Below are 19,585 nucleotides of genomic sequence, written 5' to 3' on the forward strand. Positions count from 1 at the left end.
AGAACCTTAACTACCAACAGTGACTGGTCAAGCGCGGAACAAGTCCTTGTTCTCCTGCAACCACTCCCGGAACAAGGTCGGCTGTTTGCCGCCATACTTGGCCACGTTGTCGACCATCTCCTTGTAGTCGGGATGGCGTTCAAACTCCTTGTCGGTCCCGGCCGCGCGGTTCCTGAGCATGGACACCAGCCCCCGAGCCCCGGCATCTGGCACGTGGACCGCGGCGATCAGAAACTCGGTGGCCTCGTCGTCGTCCACAATGGCCTCGACGTGGATGTCCCTCCCAACCGCGTCGCCAATGTACTGCAAGACATCGGCCTGGGATATCATCTCGGGACCCATCAGATACAAGTAGCTCCTGCCGCTGTCCTCGGCACCGCCGTCACCGGGAGAAGCGGCGGTGGTCTTGAGAGCCCCGCGCGCCAGAAGCGACCCCGCGACTCGTCCAATGTCCTCCGGCACGACCCAGTCGAACTCGGCCGACGGGTACGGCACCGTGACCTCCCCGGTGCCGGCGCGGATCTGCCCGCCCCATTGCAGCGAATTGGACGCGAAGTAGGCCGGGCGTAGGGCAACGTAAGTGCCGGGGCCGAAGACTTCTTCGAGGGCGATCTCGACCTGCGCGTGCGCGTAGGGGATGAAGGTGGCGGGCGTGATGGCGCGGATGTCGCCCTGCACGCCGTAGCTGCTGAGGAAGACGACGAACTCGACCCCCGCCGCCTTGAGCGCCGTTAGCGCCGCCCGCAGGTGGTCGTCGACGCCGTCGTGGACCATGTAGATGAAGGCGCGCGTGGCGCCCGTTGCCGCCACGGCATCGTGCAGTGTGCCCGGCTTGCTGAGGTCGCCCTGCACGCGCTGAAAGGCGCCGGTCTTCTCGTCCTCGGCGCTGAGGCCGGGAACTTTCTTGGTCGTGTCACGTAGCGCGAGGACAACGCTGGCGCCGTGGGCCTGGGCGGTGCGGGCCGCTGCCGAGCCGACACCACCGGTGGCTCCAAAGACGATGACTTTGGGAGGCGACATGTTGTTTGAATTGTTTGCATCAAGGTTTATAGGTGGTCGATCGTCAAGTGCTGTGTTTGGAGTTTGAAGCAAAGTGTTTAGGGAGGCAGGTAAGAGATCTAGTCTCTAGGCATGAGGGATGGAGCTTCTTGTACCTCGTTTCGAGGCCACCGACCCCAGGGGAGGTGCCCAAATTTTTGATGATGGAGGGCCAAAGTCCCCTACAGTTGGAAGCAGATGCATGGCTGTCCAATCGTGTTTCATTTGCCCCTCCAATCGCGTTTCATTTGCCCCTTTCAGCCTCTATCGGCGCAATGACAATCTGTCTGTCCGTCTCGGCACTTTGGCTGTCATGTTATATCTGTCATGTCCTATTTTCCATTCTGCGTAATCAGATTTACCAGATTTGATCTTCGGTGTCGTCTCAAGACGGTCGGTGATGCGTTTTATACTCCGGTTCAGTTCGGGATTTGCTATTTTATACGTTATCTTGGAGCAATGAGATTATCTTGGCCTGGAGCAATGGGATTATCTTGGCCTAGAAATCTATTTGGATCTCGGAGAAAAGGGACGCGCGAAGCTAAATGCGTCTTTCCTCTTTACCCCCTGCCCCCGCCTCATACCGCACCTTTGGTCTCGCGCTTCCAACGTTGTCCAGGGCGCAAACAGAAAAAGACGAATACAAGATTGAAGCACGCCCATTGCAGGCCTCCAGTTTACTATATATAGAGCAACATTTTCAAATTCACAGGCTATTGGTACACTCAAAGAGCATCGGTCGAGCCGACGACTAATTATACAATTACTGGCCAGGAACGTTATTGCTTGCGAAGTCTAGATGCTGCCTGTGTCAGATAGTGAAGTTTTGCATAATATTCAAGTAGCCGAGGTCTTTCGTACTAACTAGTTAAAGAATATTCGGATTAAAATCAATGACTAAGACGGGTTGCTCTTGTACCGGATTGCGTACTAAACTGCTTGTATAGGATAGAGTTCCAAGTTGGAGCCCAATGCCAATCTGGCAACTCCGGACACGCTAATTATGGTGTTATTACAGATTGATAATCACGCCAGAATGGTCGCTTACAAATTCCCTCCTCCACGTCTCGCATTCGAGTCGGACTGAGACTAAACGCTAAATACTACAACCTTTTAACTTGTATAAGTGGCCGCCTCGAGCTTCATGACAATATCCCCAAACATAACACTGCACCCTTAAATCGCCACCCCCTATTTCACACCTTCTCATCAGCAAAACACGCCATGGCACCCATCATCCGCGTCGCCCTCATCGGGCTCTCAGCCAAGCCGTCGTGGGCCAGCCGCGCCCACTTGCCGTACCTGCTCTCGGACGAGGGCCGCAAGAAGTTTACGATCGTAGCCCTTCTCAACTCGTCCGTCGAAGCAGCGCGCGCCTCCATTGCCGCGCACAGCCTACCGGCCGACTCGACCAAAGCCTACGGCGACCCGGCCGCGCTCGCCGCCGACCCCGACGTCGACCTCGTCGTGTGCAACACGCGCGTCGACAGCCACTACAAGACCATCCGCCCCAGCGTCGCCGCCGGCAAGGCCGTCTACAGCGAGTGGCCGCTGGCGCACAACACGGAGGCGGCGCGCGAGCTCGTCGAGCTCGCCCGCCAGACGTCGGCCAAGTTCGCCATCGGCCTGCAGGCACGTCTGCACCCCGTCGCCCACACCCTGCGCAGGCTGCTCGACGAAGGCGCCATCGGCAAGGTCCTCAGCAGTGAGGTGCGCGCGTTCGGTGGGACCAACGACCGCGACCGTATCCCCACGGGCCTGACCTATTTCCTCGACCGCGCGGTCGGCGGCAACTTGGTCACCATTGGGTTTGCGCACAGTTGGTACCCCCTCTCCCCTCTCCCTTCTCCCTTCTCCCTTCTCCCCTCTCCCTTCTCCCCTCTCCCCTCTCCCTTCTCCCCCTCCCCCCTCCCGTCTCCCGTCTCCCCTCTCCCCCCTCCCCCCCTCCCTTCTCTCCTTTCCCCTTTCCTTGTTTACATCTATACTCCAGTCACTCAGTCACTCTAAAAACTCTTGTAAAAAAAAACAGTCTTCGACACGGTGCAATCCGTCCTCGGCGAGCTCTCTCCTGCCACCGCCCGGGGCGACTTCCACCTGCAGCGGCCCAACGTGACGGTGTTCGACCCAGCAACAGGCGCAACGGTGGGCACGCACCCGTCGCAGGTGCCGGACCTGTTCTACGTGTCGGGCAAGTTCGCGCCGGGCCCACTCATCGCAGCCCAAGGCGCACCACTGCACTTTCGCCTTCGGCGCGGCCAGCCCTTTCCCGGGGACCCCGGGCTGGTGTGGACGATCGCCGGCGAGGCGGGTGAGATCCGGCTCTCGGCGCCGGGGGCGGGCGCGCTGCAGATCGGCACCGACGAGGACCCGCCCGTCATCGAGCTGAACCGTTTCGCCGCGGGCAGCGCGGTCGAGAAGGTCGCGTGGGAGTGGCCGAAAGCGCTCAGCGCGCTCGACACGGTCGCTAGCCGAGGTGTTGGTGCTGTTTATGACGAGATTGCTTTTGCAGAAGGTGTTGCGGGCGGCGAGGGACGCGACCACCTGTACCCGCACGCCACGTTTGACGACGCGCTCAGGAGGCACGAGCAGCTTGATGCGTTGTTGGGGGACTGGAAGGCGTGAATTTGTTGGCAAGGTCGTTGAGCCATTGTGGATAAGTGTGCGTAAGAACGTGCTTTAAGAGCCCTAGGTATGACCCGAGCTATGAAGGAATATTGAGTCTTTCATTATTGAGTCTTTCATTATGAAGCTTTTTCTTACTAAATCCTATACCGCAAATCCGCAAATGAGAAAAAGAAGTCCCAAAAACAACCTGGCACATAGCTTTTCCATGCATGCTCAAGCCGACTGTCAATACATTCCGTTCAATAAATTCCCAAATTTATGAGATCACGGGGCGCACGGCGCTGTCAGACGTTGAACCCCCCCACTCCTTCCATCCGACTCACACCAACACCCTTCTCCCAATACGATCCAGGTCGTCGTTCATGAGCGTGTCCTTCTCGAACCCGTTGACCACCTGGTCCAGCAGCGCGGCCGCCATGTGGCGGTTCTCGACCTTGGGCAGGCCGATGAGGTAGTAGAGCGCCTTGATGAGGAAGGGCCGCTCATGGCCCGGTGCATTGACGATGCCGGCCTTGGCGATGCAGGGCTCGATGGCGCCCTCGGACTGCTCCGCGAGCTCGAGGACTCGGGACTCGGCCTCGCCCTGTGTTATTTGGACCATCGAATAATATCAGCAAAGGTACGTCACAGGGAGCCACAGGCCACGCATACCCGCAAGAGAGTGTAGTCGCCGAGAAGCCATGGCTTCTTGGCCTGGTCGCGCTGCGCGTTGACGCCGCTGAGGTAGACGAAGCGGAACGGCTTCTTGCCCGACAGAGACGACATCTGCTCGACGGCCCGTAGTGCGTAGTCGCGGGATACCTTGACTGTCGTCTCCCATGGCACCAACTTGGATTTGGAGGGCGTCACGGCGATGGTCCTGGTTATTGTCACTCGAGTTAGACTTGGTAAGTCATGACTGCTAATTATTCAACGGACATGGCTCGGTAACCTGCAGAACAACGGGAGAGACAAAGAGGTGATTAGCGTCAAATGGGCGTACCAAATGCAAGCATCCGCTCCTTCCAGGTCCTGCTTTACGTCATCGGGGTAGTTCTCAAAGTCATTGCAAATGACAGATTTGAGCTTCGAGGCGTCGCCTGTGTCCGGAACAACGGCCTCGCGGCGGCCAAGGGCCACGACAGATGTGATGGCGGGGTTCGATAGGGCTTGGCGAATGACCTCGCCGGCGACAAAACCCGTGGATCCGGCGACTATGAGCTTCATCGTCGTGGCGCGGCTGCAGATATGTTTCACTGGGTGGCGACGTGGAAGACGGCTGTTGTTGGGAGGCTTTATGTGGGGAGACTTTATGTGGGGAGACTTTATGTGGGGAGTGGTGTTGGAAAAACGCCCTAATCTCCTCCAAAGAACGGATTGCCTGGTTGGCTTTTGGCCCCCAAATGGGGGGTTTAGCCCAATGGACCCCCCCACCTTTTCACAGGGCAAAAGGGCTTCTTGCGGCTTAAAACCTCCACTAGAATTTGGGAAGTGATATGTGTAGATAGGTGGGTGCCCCGAATGATTTTGTGTTCTTGGCTGACTGCCTATTTTAGTATTGAAATTCCCTTTGTCTAGATGATGGTGATGGACTCCTCTGGGCAGTTCTCAAACATGTCTGTGCCCACGGGAGAATAGTTGTTCATGTAAGACGACACACCGACTCGTTTAAATACCCCTTCACCCGAACCCGCACCAAGCATTTTCAAGACCAAAAATGCATAGTTCGTCGAGATTGCGCCCCTGACGAAGGCAGTGCCAACGAGAAAGCATGAGTACTCGCGCGTGTCGCTCCTCACGGCCGAGGGATTATCAAAGACGACAGACCACAACTGGCCTGCGGGATCGATGATCTCGTAATCAGCGACATTCAACAAATCATCATGTACAAATGTCGGTGCCGTGATCTTAACACCCAGCCCATGGACCATGCGTCCGGCGAGGGTAATCTTGGCCTCCCTGACGCGGCCAAACGGGTCCTCCTCGTCCGTCAGCTCGACCGTCGCCTCAATGAGGGTTACGGCGCTTCGGAAGCTGGACATGGAATTCGACTTGATGGGCGCCTCCACGGCAGCCCAGCTCCAGCTAGGCGCCCGCCACTTGGGCATCCTGAAGAAGCGCCCACGCTCCCTTGCGAGGAACGAGCCGTAGTCGACGCTCCACATCAGAGCCTGAGGCAGGTCGTCGGCCCACAAGCCGGCCAGGTAGCGGTCGTCGGCGATCTCGAGCCCGGCGGCGGCACGCATGCGCGAAAACTGCTGGGCCATGCCCGATAGGGCCGAGAGCTTGTCGGCATCGACGCTGAGGAGGCGCTCGGAGAAGCTTACGAGGAGGTTGCGCCACTCGGTGTAGGCCTCAGGCGGCGTGGCACGGCCAAACAGGCCCACGTTGCGGAATACGGTCTCGGGCAGGTCGCCGATGGCGCGCGGGGCGCCGCGGCGGCACTCGCACGCGTGCAGGGCGTTGCACCGCCACAACATCTCGTCGGCCGTGTAGTGCAGCATGCGGTTCGAGAGCACGGCCTCCTGCAGTGTCCAGGCGCGCTGGTTAATGGGCGCCAGCGCGTCCTCGTCCGGGTCGGGCGACCGCGTCAGCATGGTCACGTCGTTGTGTCTTTGCAGAGGCCGCACGTAGACGGGCCGCGCCCCGTCGCGAGACACCAGCCGCGGCGGTGTCTCGCCGTACTGCTGCGGCCGGAATATGCCGGCCGAGGTGCCGTCGGCGTGGTCGGCGGCGATGGTGAGCGTGGCGTTGGAGTAGACATCGCACATCCTGCCGGCCTCGCGTGCCCAGTCCTGGGCGTCACCCTGGACGATGCACAGCGCGTCGATCCACAGGTACTGCAGGCCGAGCCGCCGGCAGATGACGACGGTGTCGCGCAGCGTACCGGGCAAGTCGTGCAGAGGGATAGCGTCGCGGTGGGCGTCAAAGTTGTCTCTGGTGGTCTTGAGAACGTGGTGGCGTGAGGGATCGCCCCAGCAGTATGTCAGGGCGGCGTAAGCATCGCTAGCGTGCTCTTCGCGGCGTCCGCTGGTGACGACGAGGAACGGCTCCCGTCCGCCCTCGACCCCGACGTCGATGACCCTCGTCGGGAGCGTAGCGGGTGGTGTCTTGGCTCTGCACTGGTCGTGGTTGGCCATGCAATCGCGAAGCCATGCGGCGGCAAGTTCGAAGGAAGCGTCCGAGTCGGATCGCGCGCTGACCTCGCTGACCGGGCCGATGCATGGATGGCGCGGCCCGATGTCATCTGAATTCCCAAGTTGGATCATTTGCTTGTTGGGATTAGATTCTGATGCAAGGGTGAATCGTCTACTCACCATCGCGCGTGAAAAGTTCCAGCGCAATCGAACCGCGCGGCCATCGCACCTGCAGTGCATTGCCAGTTGCAATCTGCAGCTCGGCAGTTGCAGCAAGATCCCGCCCATGCCACTTGGTCTTGAGCGGTTCTAGGGCAGCCCAGATCAAAGCACACTCTGCACAGCGCGTCGCTCCTTCCTTCAAGTCGGCCGGCGAGACGAACCTGGACAGTCGCTGGCCTCCCGTCTCCCAACCGCCAGCATTCGAGCACACGTCGCATGCCATGAATTGCTGTGAGTATGATATTCCGAACTGCAGTTGGGAAGAGACAGACAGCAGTGGGAGAGTTCCCCGCACTCTCTGGTTTTAACATCGGGGTCCCTACCCGTACGTACTGAATCTCCTCAGGTTAGTGATTCCTGTAGCAAACATGTGAGCATCCAATCAAGCCAGTGGGAAAATTCATCGGAGCGAGCACTTGGTTGCCTGATCGAATGGATGCCCAATCCCGGGGTGGTGCGCAAGCCTTGCGCAAGCCAGGTGAGGGTATCTACAACCCTAACCCTTCTCAGGCGAGTTTGTTGTTACAGGGTATGAGACCATTCACCAATGCTGATTCCCGAACGAGAGATGGACGATCACAAAATAAAAAAGAAAATAAAAAAGGTTATCTTGGTCTACTATTATAACAAGCAGTCCGTATGTTTCTTCAGGCACACACGCCCCGTGGAAAGCTTCACAATATCGTCCACTTTATTCGGAGGCCACCACAACGCCGGGATTCCTTCCTACAGGTCGCGCGTAATTATCTCGGCGATAAAGATGTACAGGAATTCGGCACGGCTATATTTGACAGGCAGTCGAAGATTTAAAGCTTTACAGTGATAAAATTCCACGCGTTGTAATTCTGTTTTCTTCATGATCGAACGCGCGGTGTAGTTACAGAGCCAAGTGGATTACTAGTACTATAAAAATCAGAGCGAGAAGGACCCTCGGAAGCGCATGCCCGCCGCCGACCTGCTATAACCGAGTAACTGGCACCTACTTTCCCTTATTTTGTCTATTCTTAAACCTTTCAAGAAGATCACGAAGTAGTTTGAAGGGCGCGCGGCTACCTCTCCTGAAGTCCTCGCTGCGCAGGAGTGGCTAATCGATCTGCTTGAGGATCGCCTTCGAATCCTGTACAAGAGCTTCCGCACATCCGCAATTCGCCCAGCCGGAATCCCGCTTGCTTGCGGCTCCGCATGAAGATGGTTGATCCAAGTGAAGAAGCGACTAACATCCGCGTTGATGTCACCCACCTTAAATATCGTGCGGTCGAGCATGCATTTCCCATCGAATATCTTGAAATTGTTCCAAATGTCCACGCCTGCCATTGTACCTAAGTTCTCTTTTCTTCTCAGCACAAGCCTCGGTCCAGAGTACGAGAAACGGTGGTCTTGATGTTGTTCTCAGACTCTGTCCGGTTCTAAAAAGTGCGTTACCAATTAATAGGCGTATTACTTCAAGGGGAGGCGTCGTTAGTATGGCTCCTATATTATAGAGAGAGAATGACAAGTCTTTAGTTTGAAGACATGTGGCAACAGAGAGTAGGGCTACAAGCTGTAGCAAGCCGGCTTGTCCTCTTTTCCGCCGGTTGCGTAACTGAATTACGAAGAATCCAGTCCCTTGCCGTAGCAAGCGCTTTGTAACAATTAAAGGACTGCCTACGTACCAGGATCTAAAGCTCGTTTGTAAAGCAAATAAAACAACACGCCAATACCTGGCAGAAAACCTCCTGATACAATCAGTGCTGGTGCCTTGCGTACCCCAAACTAAGCATAGCTGGACGTCTATTCCGGCCCTGTACGGCACAACTCTTCTAAAATTCCGGTGTACCTAGTACCTAGATACTCTACGCTTAGACCATGCAAAATATTTAGTTTGATCGAAGTTATAGCTTACTAAAATTTATTCTTGACTACGGACGCGAAAGTTGTCAAAAGTTCATGCGACTGTGAAAGATGGAAATGCCAGCGGCTTGGCAAGATTTAAGCCAAATTCGTACCTACAGAGGGGATTGGGCGATCAGTTGGTAGGGGCCTAGTATACTGTATATGTACTGTGTGGGTACTGTTAATAGAGAGGACATTACGCCCTACCCCACATATATGTACTAAAGGCGCTGAAAACCGAGGCCACGCGCTCGCCAAAAGCAGCAGTCCAAATGTTGTCTATGGAAAATGACGCGGGATGTGCGCCTCTCACTTTCAATAGTTTGGCAAGCCACCTACAGACAAGAGTCCCTCCGGATTCATCTTCAGCCCCTCCCTCTACATAGACTCCTAACCCGGGGTTTAGAAAGGAAAGAAATATTTGCAGTGTGTTTGATAATCTTGTATTCATTCTAATCTAATTTAAATTACCCTTCGTCCTGGAGACAGGATTGCGGTTTCTTAATTACCTAATTTGGGGTGGACAAGAATGCGCCGCAAAGGCGCAACAGCGCCCGACCGTTGATGGCCCTAGTGAGCCCGACCCCTCCTTTCCATAGCCTCATGGCGTCCCAAATCCTTCTGCAGAAAACCCCTCAATCGAACCCGTAACGGGACCTTTTATCAATCCCGCAATACCACCTCTGATAAATGCGATTGAACCGTATCTCAATCCCTTTAACCTTAACCGCCTCAACTCCATAGGAAAACGAATTCCAATAACACAGGCGTCATCTCCCCAACGGCTTTAGTCGTCGAATCTACTCCGCGACAGACCCCCACTTTCCGACGTCAACTGCGGGCAGAAGAAGTGAGAGGCTACCAACACGGAGACCCGCCACGCTCCATGTCCTCCCCAAGGCCTGAAGACGGGATTCTTCAAGCAACAATTGAAGAGGTCACGGCTCATGGCCGTCATGGCGAACCAAATAAATCTTCAAGTGGGCCGACCTTGCCAGCTACAGAGCGCCTGGAATTTGCAGTCGCCGGTGTGACTCTGGCGGCTGACTCTGAATCGAGTAATATCGCACGGCAAGAGGCGGAGCTGGAGAGACAGGCCCAGGAGTTAAAGAATGTTTTGCAAATACTTGATGAGATGGGCCGACCGGAACTCAGCGGCTTGCTCGCTAGAAAGGACTACGAGATCGCATCTCTCCAGAATTCGCTCGCCGAAGTCCAAAACGGGCGGGAACGTTACATGAACCTCCTCTCCACTACTCAGAGCACGCTTGACCAAGTGAAACGCGGAAGGTCCCACGTCGTAGCAGCGCTTTGCAAAAAAATAGAAGATCTCGAAATTTCTCAGGAGAGTATAAGCACCCTGCAGCAGTCGATGGAGCAGGAGACCAACCGCCGCAAACAACTAGAAGAGGAGAACCATGAACTTCGGAGAGATGCCGAGGACCCCCACGGCCAGAGCCAACAACAGTTGCAGGAGCTCAGATCAGCGAATCACGTGGAGATTTTGCGCTTGGATAGAGAGCACCATGCCTTGGTCTATCAAATGGGGGCGAGAATCCAAAGTCTCGAGCTTGCCCATCAGGCCGTGATTGACCAAAAGGACGCGAAAATCAAGAGTCTTGGGCTTGCCCATCAAGACGAGTTAACAACCCAGCGGAAAAGGCTGCAAGCTGAGATAGGGAAGTTGCAGCTTCGGGCCATGTATGGCATGGTTGACGATGACACAAACGAACCCATCTCAGACTTCAAGTTCCGCTGGAAACTAGATTTACTGGCGCAGAGAATTCGGGAAGTAGTCACGTACGTTCCGCCTCCTGAGCACCAGATTCTCGACCGATCGCTTGACCCCAATGAGTTCCTGACCAGGAATGCAAACTACGGACAAGCTTGGCCCTGGTTTGTCCAAAGCATCTGTTGGGAATTGGTAGTCCGGGGTTTCTTCCAGTATCCCTTGGGCTTCGGGGTGTTTGGGACTGATGGGAAGGGTTTCGACATCCTCTCCCACTTATTCGAGTCTATCGCCATTCCCTCCGCTGAAGGTTAGCCCTTGCTCTTTGTGACAAAGCCCAACGTGCAGTGTTCCTCAACGATCTACTAATACGCATATTTCCAATAATTAGACCCCAGTGTTCTCGTGATGCCAAACGATAAAAAGTCGAACATCCGACGTAGCTTCTTCTTCGAAGGCATTCTCTCGGACGTCAAAAACCCCGCGCAGCCGGGCCGAGAGACGGGGTTCGCAGCCGACTTCCGGGCAAATGTCGACCGTGTCGCGCAGGATCTGGTCCGCACGCTACAGCAGTGCAGTAACGGGAAGCTGGACGCGCGCGGGCCCCCGAAGATCGAGGGCGTCGTCCACGGCCTCGGCTTGCTTGCCCTGGAGATGGGGTCCCAGCGGGCACACGTCTTCATCGAGGGCTGTGCGCACGGCGAGCGGATCACGGCCGGGAACAGGTTCAAGATCGAGGAGGGCTCGGCCGACGAGCTCGACATGTGGAGAGTCGACCTGATGACGCAGCCGTGCATGGTCCGAGTCGACGACGGCACGGAAGATCCCACCACGACTAAGGTCATCTCCAAGGGCAAAATCGTCCCCTTGGTGGATGAGATTTGAAGCGCGAGCTGATTGTCATACCTACCTACGGATGTCATCCGGGTGGTACGTTTTTGACAGCTCAGCCCGGACTCGGAAGGAAGGAACGACGCGCCAGGACGGCGACACCCCGACATGACACGATGCATACTGCACTGGGACGAAAGATAAGTGATGCCCGGGTGGCTTAGTTGGCGAATGATTTGTCGGCGAATGGTCGAGTAACGAACTGATCTCTTCCTCGCGTGCTTTCATAGCGTGGGGGTACATACGACTTGGGGTCTGTTCCCGAGCTTCCGGGTCACCTGGATCGGCTCTATTATTCCCTATAAAGGCAGTCAAGGCACGGGCGGTTTGGTCTGTAGACACCCAAGATTAGGGAAAAAAGCTGCTAGACCCATAGATCAAGCACACGTCAATGCGGGCCGGTGTCCTGTCTCCCGTTGCTCGTTGGTGGTTGAACCCAGAATTTGTTTCCATGTCGGTACCCGTTATCGGCGAACGGGATCTGGAGCTGGTGCGGTTAGCCCAACGGCAGGATCAAGGGGTGCTTAAGTTGCATTGCGAACCCCCATTTGCGTTCCCTTGAGCCGAGAACGAAACGCCAACGAGCCACTGGGATCCACCCGACCAACAAGATTGGGAAAGAGCCGATGCACGGCCGGACCAAGACATCTGAGAGGCGCAAAGTTACGCCCACAAACGGCCCGGCTGCGCCCATCTTAAACGGTGTCGGTGTGCCCCTTCCGCACTAGGGACCAGTGCTGCAACATGTGTAGGTATTTGAGGCAGGTGCGTTCTTGCTAAACCCGGAAATTTGGCCATGGAATAATCGCGCCATCCATTTGCTTACATGGTCGATGTGACCTTTCCGTCGATCACCCCCAAACTTGTACGGTGCCCAGGACAGCCAAGGACTCCCAAGGTTTTAACAACATGGTAGCCTCTAGTTCTATGTGCTTTGACGCCTGCACTTCGACTCCGTCTGTGTATCTTGCTCATCACACACACAGCACAATCACAACATTGGCAAACCCGGTATCACGCTACAAAAGTACTCACGACAGCAGCACATGAGCCCATTTTGACATTCCAATACTGCCGCACAGTCAGATTGCATGGGATCCGCTGTCGGCTCCAAGTTTTAGCCTAAAAAGTCGAGCGTGAGCAATCAATCCGGTTCGCAGCCCGAAGCCTGCCGAGGACGTCCAAGACTTTACCAAGCCCAACCAATCCCACGGTTCCAACACTTGGCGCGCATTATTGCCATGGAAGTTGCCGTTTTGGCAATTTGTGCGTGACAATTGTCCTTCCCTTCCAATCCCTTCCCTGGCCAATGCACCAGCCATCTTCCCTTCCCTTGACCCCACTCCCCGTCCACCACCCCCCCTTTCCCGCTTGGCTCCAGTTGCCTGGGTGCCTGCCGAACCCCTCGATTGGCCCTTTTTCTACTTTGCCACGTTCTTTGTGGCCCCATATGGCTGCCAACATCTGCCATGGCTCTTGTAGAACTTGAGGCTGTCGGTGTGTGCATTAAATGTCTTTCTTGGCACCCACGTGGCAATGAATGCCGACCCCAGGTTTACCAAAGCCAGAGGCGGATTGTCCGGAGTCCCTCCCCGTGTGCTTCCCGTCTCCTCTGCTTTTCTTTCCTGCTTCTTCCCCCCCTTTTTTCCGTACCCTTTGCTTCATAAACGTCTAACCCTCTCCGACACCCCTCCCGCGCTCCGTCCTATTTCCACGTGGGTTGATCAACTCTAACGAGACGTCATTCTTTGCTTTCCTGTTAGGTAGTACTCATACCTACCTACAGGCTTCCCCATTTGCCATGTCATGATCATGTCGACATAGGCCCTCTCCTCCCTAGACACGCAGACCAAAGAGAGAGAAGGGACGCAATGGGACAAAAGCAGTCGCTGCCGGTAGAGGTGAGGTTTTCCGACCACTTACATTTTATCGCTCTGACCCTGTCCACAGGCAACATTCTTCTGCCCGCAGACGGGCGTAGCCGTCGAGACGCCGCTAGGGCTCTGCACGGAGTGTCAAGCAGCGCATGACCTGATCTTGCAGTCCGTGACGGTGTGCCCGAACACGGGGTACCGGATATCGCAGACGACATCACTCCGGCCACACAAGGAGTGCTCGTCGTGCTTCCAGGTACACCAGCCCTTCAGCAAGCGCGTCTATATTTGCCCAGTCACCGGCGCCCAGATCCCTCACCCCCGTGACACGGGTGGTCGCTGCCAAAAGTGCTCCCGCAGCCACCAAGACAACTCCACGCCCACTAGCAGCCGCGAGGCCGTTGTTTCGAGGGGACTCAGATGATGGGCTGGCTGTTGACAAAGTATCGGGTCCTTATAGCGCGAAGCAAGGTTTTTGTCAAGGACGGGGACGAATATCGACAAGAGGGTGGCGATTGCAACATAAAACTTGCGTCAGTGAATAAGGGCTAATATTCCTCAAAAGACTTGTGAGACTCAGCTTTCCTCGGGAAGGGGGTAGGAGAGGTTCTAATTTGGCTATTTGTACCCACGTCAATAATCGGCGATACCTGGAATTAGAAAGGGCGGAAATGGTAGGAGCCTTGGAGCTGTCTATGCATCTGCTGCCGCTGCGGGGCTTTGCCACTGCTGCTGTCTGGGCACGTCTAGACACCATCACCTCGTCCAAAATTACGTAAGGTTGCCAAGCTTAGATTGTTACTTACGATTGTTTCGTGGTGTCGGTGGTTTCGTCAGCCTAGGCCTGAGTAACGACGGCAAAGCGTATTATTTAGAGGCGCTTGAAACAGCCGTCTTACTTACTCGAATAAAGATCGCATATGATTTAGCCAATCGTTTAACGGGCCGCTCGTGCGGTTCTTACTAACTTGACTTACAGGTTTCACTTCTCCCATCCCTCGTTTCTCAACCCATCTCCTTATCAAGCAGGCCGCGACGGAGAAGCTGATTAGGCCTTTTTCCTATATCGTATAAGTTTGACCTTCGTGCATCCCGTACTACCCCTCTCGTTCTAAACACGTGTTTCTAGGACTCAAGTATCCGGCTATCAAAGATATACCATCTTCGGAATTCAAACGGGAGTATCAAGAGCAGAAAATGGTAAGCTTAAGCAATATTCTAAAACATAGCCCCGTTCATCAGCATCGTGAGACCAAAAGCTAATTCTTGATATCTTTAGGCCCAATCCCCAGAGAAATACCTCAAGCTTGTCGCGTTCGAGGCCGAGTGAGTTATCTCGGCTCCCTTTACCAAATAACCGCTTTGGGAATCAGTAACTAACGAGTCCACAGTCATGTCATCAAGGACGGTTATCTTGATATAAGAAAAATCAGGCTCAATAGCGCCAAGCCGGAGGAAAGTCTCGTCAGCGATATCATAGATAAAAACACACAAAATATATATGAACCAAAGTTTGTGGACCCTTATGTTCTTAAAAGCAGTGGAAGAACAACGAGCGTCTTGATTAACAAAGCTGTATGGCTGGAACAAAGATGTCTGCGTCACTGTTAGCGATCACCTCCCAGTCGTTCTTAGAAGGCTGATAGACAATAATGTCAAAATTTACTGTTATGTCGACAAATACTCTTCCTTTAGTTAGTCATACATGAGATCAATCTTGGCCATTCCCACACGTGCCCCTGCGCCTACATCAATTGTTGTGAGTTGTGACACAGAATATAGAGATGGGAACTGCATTAAGAAAACTATGTAGATTGAAGGTGGTCAAATAAAGGAAAGGACCTAGCTATTGTGCTAGGCCCAGGCCTAGCCCGGGGCACTAGCTGCCCCTGCAGATCCAGCCTATCCCCCGCACATAGATTCTTCGCCCACGCGTAGATAGCTTAGCTTCCATAGAAAGCGATACACACACATGCATTCCCTACGTGCCCTCGCATAGCTATTATATACAAAAAAGAGAGCACGGCAGTGTAGTTCTGAGCATAGGGCCATGTGGCTCAGGCGCTCGGAAGCTACACTGCTGCGCCTTGACAGGGGTATGTTTACCATGTCACAAGTGTTAAGCATGTGCTATTGGCCTCTCTACTAAGAGTCCTATCAGGAACTCGCACTAGATTTTTTCGGGCGCGAAACGCGGGTGCTGGCAGAACCTCTATGTAGTGACGACATTGTGACGCTATAACCCCGCCCTTGCCCGATGGCCAGGCCATTTCATCGCCCGACGTGTTAACGAACAACTCATCAGTATCAGGGTACATCAGCATCAGGGTACATCAGCATCAGGGTAACCCAAGTTCACGAAACACTATAAACATAGAACGATCAGAGTCTCCGCCATTTTACCCTATTATCACGGATTCTGCATCTACTTGGTGCTATTGTCCACCATGGCCACGACGTCGACCACGTCGACCACCTCAACGCCAACCACGGCTGTCATCTCTTCCACCGCCGAACTCGAGGAATTTCTTTCTTCTATGCCGTCTTCCAGCACACTCTACCTGGATCTGGAAGGAAACCGCCTCTCCCGACACGGAACCATCTCCCTCATCACTATTCTCCTCCATCCACAGAAGACGGTGAAACTCATTGACGTCTTGTCCCTTGGGGAGTCGGCCTTCACCGTCACATCTGGAGACGGCAGGTCCCTCAAGTCCATTTTCGAAGACCCTAGCATCCCAAAATGTCTATGGGACGTGCGGAACGATGCCATGCGCTTTGGGCTCTTTATCAGGTCGGCCTTGCCGGTGTTGTTGACGTCCAACTTCTGGAGAACGCGTCTCGTGCTGGTGACAAGAAGTACCTCCACGGATTGGATAAAGCCATCCGGTTCGACCTGAGGCTCGGGTTTATAGAGCTGAATTCTTGGATCCGCTCCAAAAACGAAATCAAGAGCCTCATGCCCGCCAATATCTTTGCTGCCCAGCCTTTGGAGGCCAGGACAATCCAGTACTGCACCAATGTCATTCATCTACCGGACCTACACGCTTTCTACCTGAGGCGCATCAGTCGTGATTGGCTTGCGAAAGCAAGGGAGGAGAGTTCGCGCCGCGCGACCGAGGCGCACTCTCCCGAATACGAACCTGAGTCGCCGACGAAGAGGCTAGAACCGTGGGGGTCGGGGAACGTCCTATCGTTGGACGATTGGCTTGAAGAGTTGGAAGATCAACACATGGAAGACCTTTCACGGGACATGCTCGGAGATGACGGTCATTGGGACTTCGAGGACGACTCGCCGACCAGCTGCAGGGACATCATCAGCGAAAGGGACTACTACCTTTACTATTCCGACTGAACCCGCGCTCCGATGGCTGTTCATTTCGTGGGAGAGTTCTCTGGAGAATACATACGTTGTCGTCTGGAATTGACCCACTTTTCATGGAATTGGTTGACATGCCTCTGAACTTCCTTCATTCTTTGTTATTTCCTTTATTCTTGGCTCGGAATGTCCTCATTTCATTCGGAATGCCCTCTTTCGGGCTGATTACAACGCTTCCCTTACCCTCTCTCAACAAGTATAAGGAAGCGTTCTTTTCTGTACTTTTAGACCTCTTAGGCCAGACAATTCAATGCGCTGTGAACTTCGACCGCGTGCAACATACATCATACCCCTAAGCCTTTCGGTTGGCAGGGTTTTTATCGTAATACGCTGCGTAGCACTCAGTTGTGGCGCTTTGATCGTGGCTTGCACGAAGCAGCCGCTGGCTAGGAATAGAAGAGGAAGGATTAAGACGAGGAAGGGGAAGTGAGATGGATCCTTAAGCTCCCCGATCGCTGGTCTTTGGTCAATGTCCGTGCCGCACATGAGATACACACGGAGGGCGCAGGTAGCTTCTTCCTTTGAGCATAATGCATGCAATTAGTTGTTGACCATATTCTCTTTGTCTCTCGCCGGTACCCTTCAGAGCCTGTCCTACTGTCAGGGAGCTCAAGAAAACCGGGGGTATTTTGAGAGAACGTGTGTCTCTTGATATCTCTCATCGTAATTATATCATTATGAGTAAATACCAAGAAATAATATGTGTATACATGGTTTCTTGGCCGGGCAAATGTCTGGGGATCCTATGATTGCATAAACAACTAGACCCTATACCACCTGCCCCTGCTCCAGACAGACAGCTTCTTCCTCATGCTAATATCGCGATCGCGACATCTTTTAAGTAATTACTACAGCTCCTATTCTCTAACATGCTCCCATTCTCCAAAATGCTCCCATTCTCCATAATAGGAGAGCTCCTGGATTTCTATCTCTGGAGTACGGCAGTAGGCGGCATCGAGATCAGGGATATCCCTCTTGGGCGGGATGGAAGGAACCAGCGTGTCCCGAACATTCGTCATCTGCTCGAAAGCGTATGCCACTCGAAGCAGCGTCTCCTCCGAATGAGCAGCGCCAGTAAACATGATTCCAAACCTAGAGAAAGCCGCAACGGCTGATTAGAGAGAGAGAGAGCTTTGACTGATGGATCGAACTGTCCAATTACTTACGGGATTTCAGGAGCAACATCGACTAACTTGTCCGGCTCTCTCAGATCCTGCCTGACGGCTGTGGTTTCTGGGTACTTCCCGAGCGGGACGGTAACAACGGGGAGACCGCCGCGAGCTGCCAGGGACACTATGACGGAAAGGCCGGAGCGACTTGTAGAGTCGATTTCAGAGCCACGAACGGCCGGGGCGACAATGAGATCCAGCTTGTGCTCTTTCAAGGTGCCAGAGATGCCGCCGTCACCCCCGAAATAGTCGTCCAGCAGCACAGCGACCTAGAAATCGTGGTCGTAGCTGTAGACAAACTTTTGCGTGTCAAAGAGGTTGATATGACGCTTAGCATTGAACCTGCGACAACCGCGCCGTCCTGTAGTCGTGTTCATCCGGCGAGAACGTATAGTTTGCTTGCGCTCTGCGTATTGCCTCATGGGATCCCGGCTGGCCACCTCGATGATACCGCCGAGGCTCTTGATCTCATGAGAGTTGGTCGCAAGGTCGGCAAGGTATTTCCGAATGTCGTTCTGAAAACAGCCGGCGACGACGCAGCCCATTTCTTCCTCGGAGAGCTTCAGGAAGTCGTTGAGACAGGCGTAGTTTGTGTCGCGGACAATAGTTGCTTCGCAGAATTCTAACAGACTCAGCGCGCTGTTGAATTCCTTAAGCGGCGTCCCGCTTAGTTCGACAAGGCAGGAGGATGGGACGCCGATTCTTAGCCCCGACAGATCTGTCCCGGTCAGCGCCGAGGTGTACGAGACATGTCCGCGACCGGTGCTCTCCTCGGCAAGCACCTCGAGCAGACAGGCGACGTCACTGACAGTCCGCGCCATGGGGCCGGCAGCATCTTGCTTTAGCGCCACGGGAATCACCCCATCCGCAGATACCAGCCCGACGGTCGGCTTGATAGCCACTACCCCGTTATGGCTCGCTGGGTATATGATGCCGCCGTCCGTCTACAGTGAAATCCATTATGTGAGCAAGGGCCATCTTGGGGAAAGTGAAACAAGCAACACAAACCTCGCATCCGATACAAGTAGCAGCAAGTCCTAGAGCGGTTGCAACGGCTGAGCCGCAGCTGCTCCCGCCGCCGCTCATGTTGAAACAGTATGCGCTAAGACAGAGGCCGCCGCGTGAGCTCTAGCTAGTGCCAGCGACGGATGTGCGGAAGTCGCCTCACTCCGTCATGTTAGTCTGGCCAAGGATCACCGCGCCGGCATCGCGAAGCCTGCGGACGAGTGTGGCCTCACGGCAATTTCGCGTGCCCAGGAGCGCGGCGGAGCCAGCGGTGGCCTCCATATCATCGAGCGTCGAGATGCTATCCGTGAGCAGGATGGGGATTCCATGAAGCGGACTCAGGATCGCCAGAAGTTAATTACACGGCGGCCTCGGCGGCATGCGTGCATGCGAAGGACGGGAGACTCACCCGCGGCGACCCTTGGTATGCTGTTCTTCGTCGAGCGCGTGCGCAATATCCATTGCGTCCGGGTTGGTCTCGATCACGGCATAGAAGTAGTCGTTAGCCTCCAAGATCTGAGCAATGTAGGCCGTTGTGAGGGCTGCCGACGACAGCCGGCCATCGCTCAGCGCCTCGGATAGGTCTGCGATCGTGGCATTGAGGAGGCTCGCCATGTTGGCGAACGGGTCGGTATATGGATGTAGTTTGCAGTTGGTGGTTCCCT

General features: G+C 54.7%; 8 protein-coding genes across 8 annotated transcripts; 4 read left to right on the forward strand and 4 right to left on the reverse strand.

The window, feature by feature from the left end:
• Nucleotides 1-27: 27 nt before the first annotated feature.
• Nucleotides 28-1,020, reverse strand: B0T26DRAFT_870034 (uncharacterized protein; the record flags this gene model as incomplete). The annotated part of the gene is made up of 1 exon (XM_060447902.1): nucleotides 28-1,020. The coding sequence occupies one exon, from the start codon at nucleotides 1,018-1,020 to the stop codon at nucleotides 28-30; it is 993 nt and encodes a 330-aa protein (XP_060297749.1).
• A 1,242-nt stretch (nucleotides 1,021-2,262) lies between these two features.
• Nucleotides 2,263-3,660, forward strand: B0T26DRAFT_739231 (uncharacterized protein; the record flags this gene model as incomplete). Its single annotated transcript, XM_060443678.1, has 2 exons — nucleotides 2,263-2,857; nucleotides 3,068-3,660. 2 exons carry the CDS (start codon nucleotides 2,263-2,265, stop codon nucleotides 3,658-3,660), a joined length of 1,188 nt encoding a protein of 395 aa, XP_060297750.1.
• Nucleotides 3,661-3,982: 322 nt separating this feature from the next.
• On the reverse strand, nucleotides 3,983-4,869 carry B0T26DRAFT_739232 (uncharacterized protein; the record flags this gene model as incomplete). The annotated part of the gene is made up of 3 exons (XM_060443679.1): nucleotides 3,983-4,246; nucleotides 4,315-4,522; nucleotides 4,646-4,869. 3 exons carry the CDS (start codon nucleotides 4,867-4,869, stop codon nucleotides 3,983-3,985), a joined length of 696 nt encoding a protein of 231 aa, XP_060297751.1.
• A 347-nt stretch (nucleotides 4,870-5,216) lies between these two features.
• Nucleotides 5,217-7,224, reverse strand: B0T26DRAFT_739233 (heterokaryon incompatibility protein-domain-containing protein; the record flags this gene model as incomplete). The annotated part of the gene is made up of 3 exons (XM_060443680.1): nucleotides 5,217-5,260; nucleotides 5,339-6,889; nucleotides 6,960-7,224. The coding sequence occupies 3 exons, from the start codon at nucleotides 7,222-7,224 to the stop codon at nucleotides 5,217-5,219; spliced, it is 1,860 nt and encodes a 619-aa protein (XP_060297752.1).
• Nucleotides 7,225-10,008: 2,784 nt separating this feature from the next.
• Nucleotides 10,009-11,487, forward strand: B0T26DRAFT_749306 (uncharacterized protein; the record flags this gene model as incomplete). Its single annotated transcript, XM_060445082.1, has 2 exons — nucleotides 10,009-10,912; nucleotides 10,994-11,487. 2 exons carry the CDS (start codon nucleotides 10,009-10,011, stop codon nucleotides 11,485-11,487), a joined length of 1,398 nt encoding a protein of 465 aa, XP_060297753.1.
• Nucleotides 11,488-12,957: 1,470 nt separating this feature from the next.
• On the forward strand, nucleotides 12,958-13,818 carry B0T26DRAFT_193534 (uncharacterized protein). Its single transcript, XM_060433698.1, has 3 exons — nucleotides 12,958-12,990; nucleotides 13,257-13,394; nucleotides 13,444-13,818. Exons 2-3 carry the CDS (start codon nucleotides 13,365-13,367, stop codon nucleotides 13,789-13,791), a joined length of 378 nt encoding a protein of 125 aa, XP_060297754.1. The 5' UTR covers nucleotides 12,958-12,990; nucleotides 13,257-13,364; the 3' UTR covers nucleotides 13,792-13,818.
• A 1,996-nt stretch (nucleotides 13,819-15,814) lies between these two features.
• B0T26DRAFT_749308 (uncharacterized protein) lies at nucleotides 15,815-16,722 on the forward strand (the record flags this gene model as incomplete). Its single annotated transcript, XM_060445083.1, has 2 exons — nucleotides 15,815-16,123; nucleotides 16,201-16,722. 2 exons carry the CDS (start codon nucleotides 15,815-15,817, stop codon nucleotides 16,720-16,722), a joined length of 831 nt encoding a protein of 276 aa, XP_060297755.1.
• A 728-nt stretch (nucleotides 16,723-17,450) lies between these two features.
• B0T26DRAFT_769634 (amidase signature domain-containing protein) lies at nucleotides 17,451-19,535 on the reverse strand (the record flags this gene model as incomplete). The annotated part of the gene is made up of 6 exons (XM_060446527.1): nucleotides 17,451-17,838; nucleotides 17,913-18,184; nucleotides 18,356-18,859; nucleotides 18,924-19,017; nucleotides 19,084-19,257; nucleotides 19,330-19,535. 6 exons carry the CDS (start codon nucleotides 19,533-19,535, stop codon nucleotides 17,604-17,606), a joined length of 1,485 nt encoding a protein of 494 aa, XP_060297756.1. The 3' UTR covers nucleotides 17,451-17,603.
• Between the last annotated feature and the right edge of the window lie 50 nt (nucleotides 19,536-19,585).

Source organism: Lasiosphaeria miniovina (genome assembly GCF_030549165.1).
Source record: "Lasiosphaeria miniovina strain SMH2392-1A chromosome Unknown B0T26scaffold_3, whole genome shotgun sequence".
Classification (NCBI taxonomy): Eukaryota; Fungi; Ascomycota; class Sordariomycetes; order Sordariales; family Lasiosphaeriaceae; genus Lasiosphaeria; species Lasiosphaeria miniovina.

Bases quoted from the DNA above. Each gene is read 5' to 3' on its own strand.
- B0T26DRAFT_193534 (XM_060433698.1), top strand. From the start codon at position 13,365: ATGGGACAAAAGCAGTCGCTGCCGGTAGAG. The intron at 13,395-13,443 runs GTGAGGTTTTCC...CCCTGTCCACAG, and splicing joins AGCAGTCGCTGCCGGTAGAG to GCAACATTCTTCTGCCCGCA.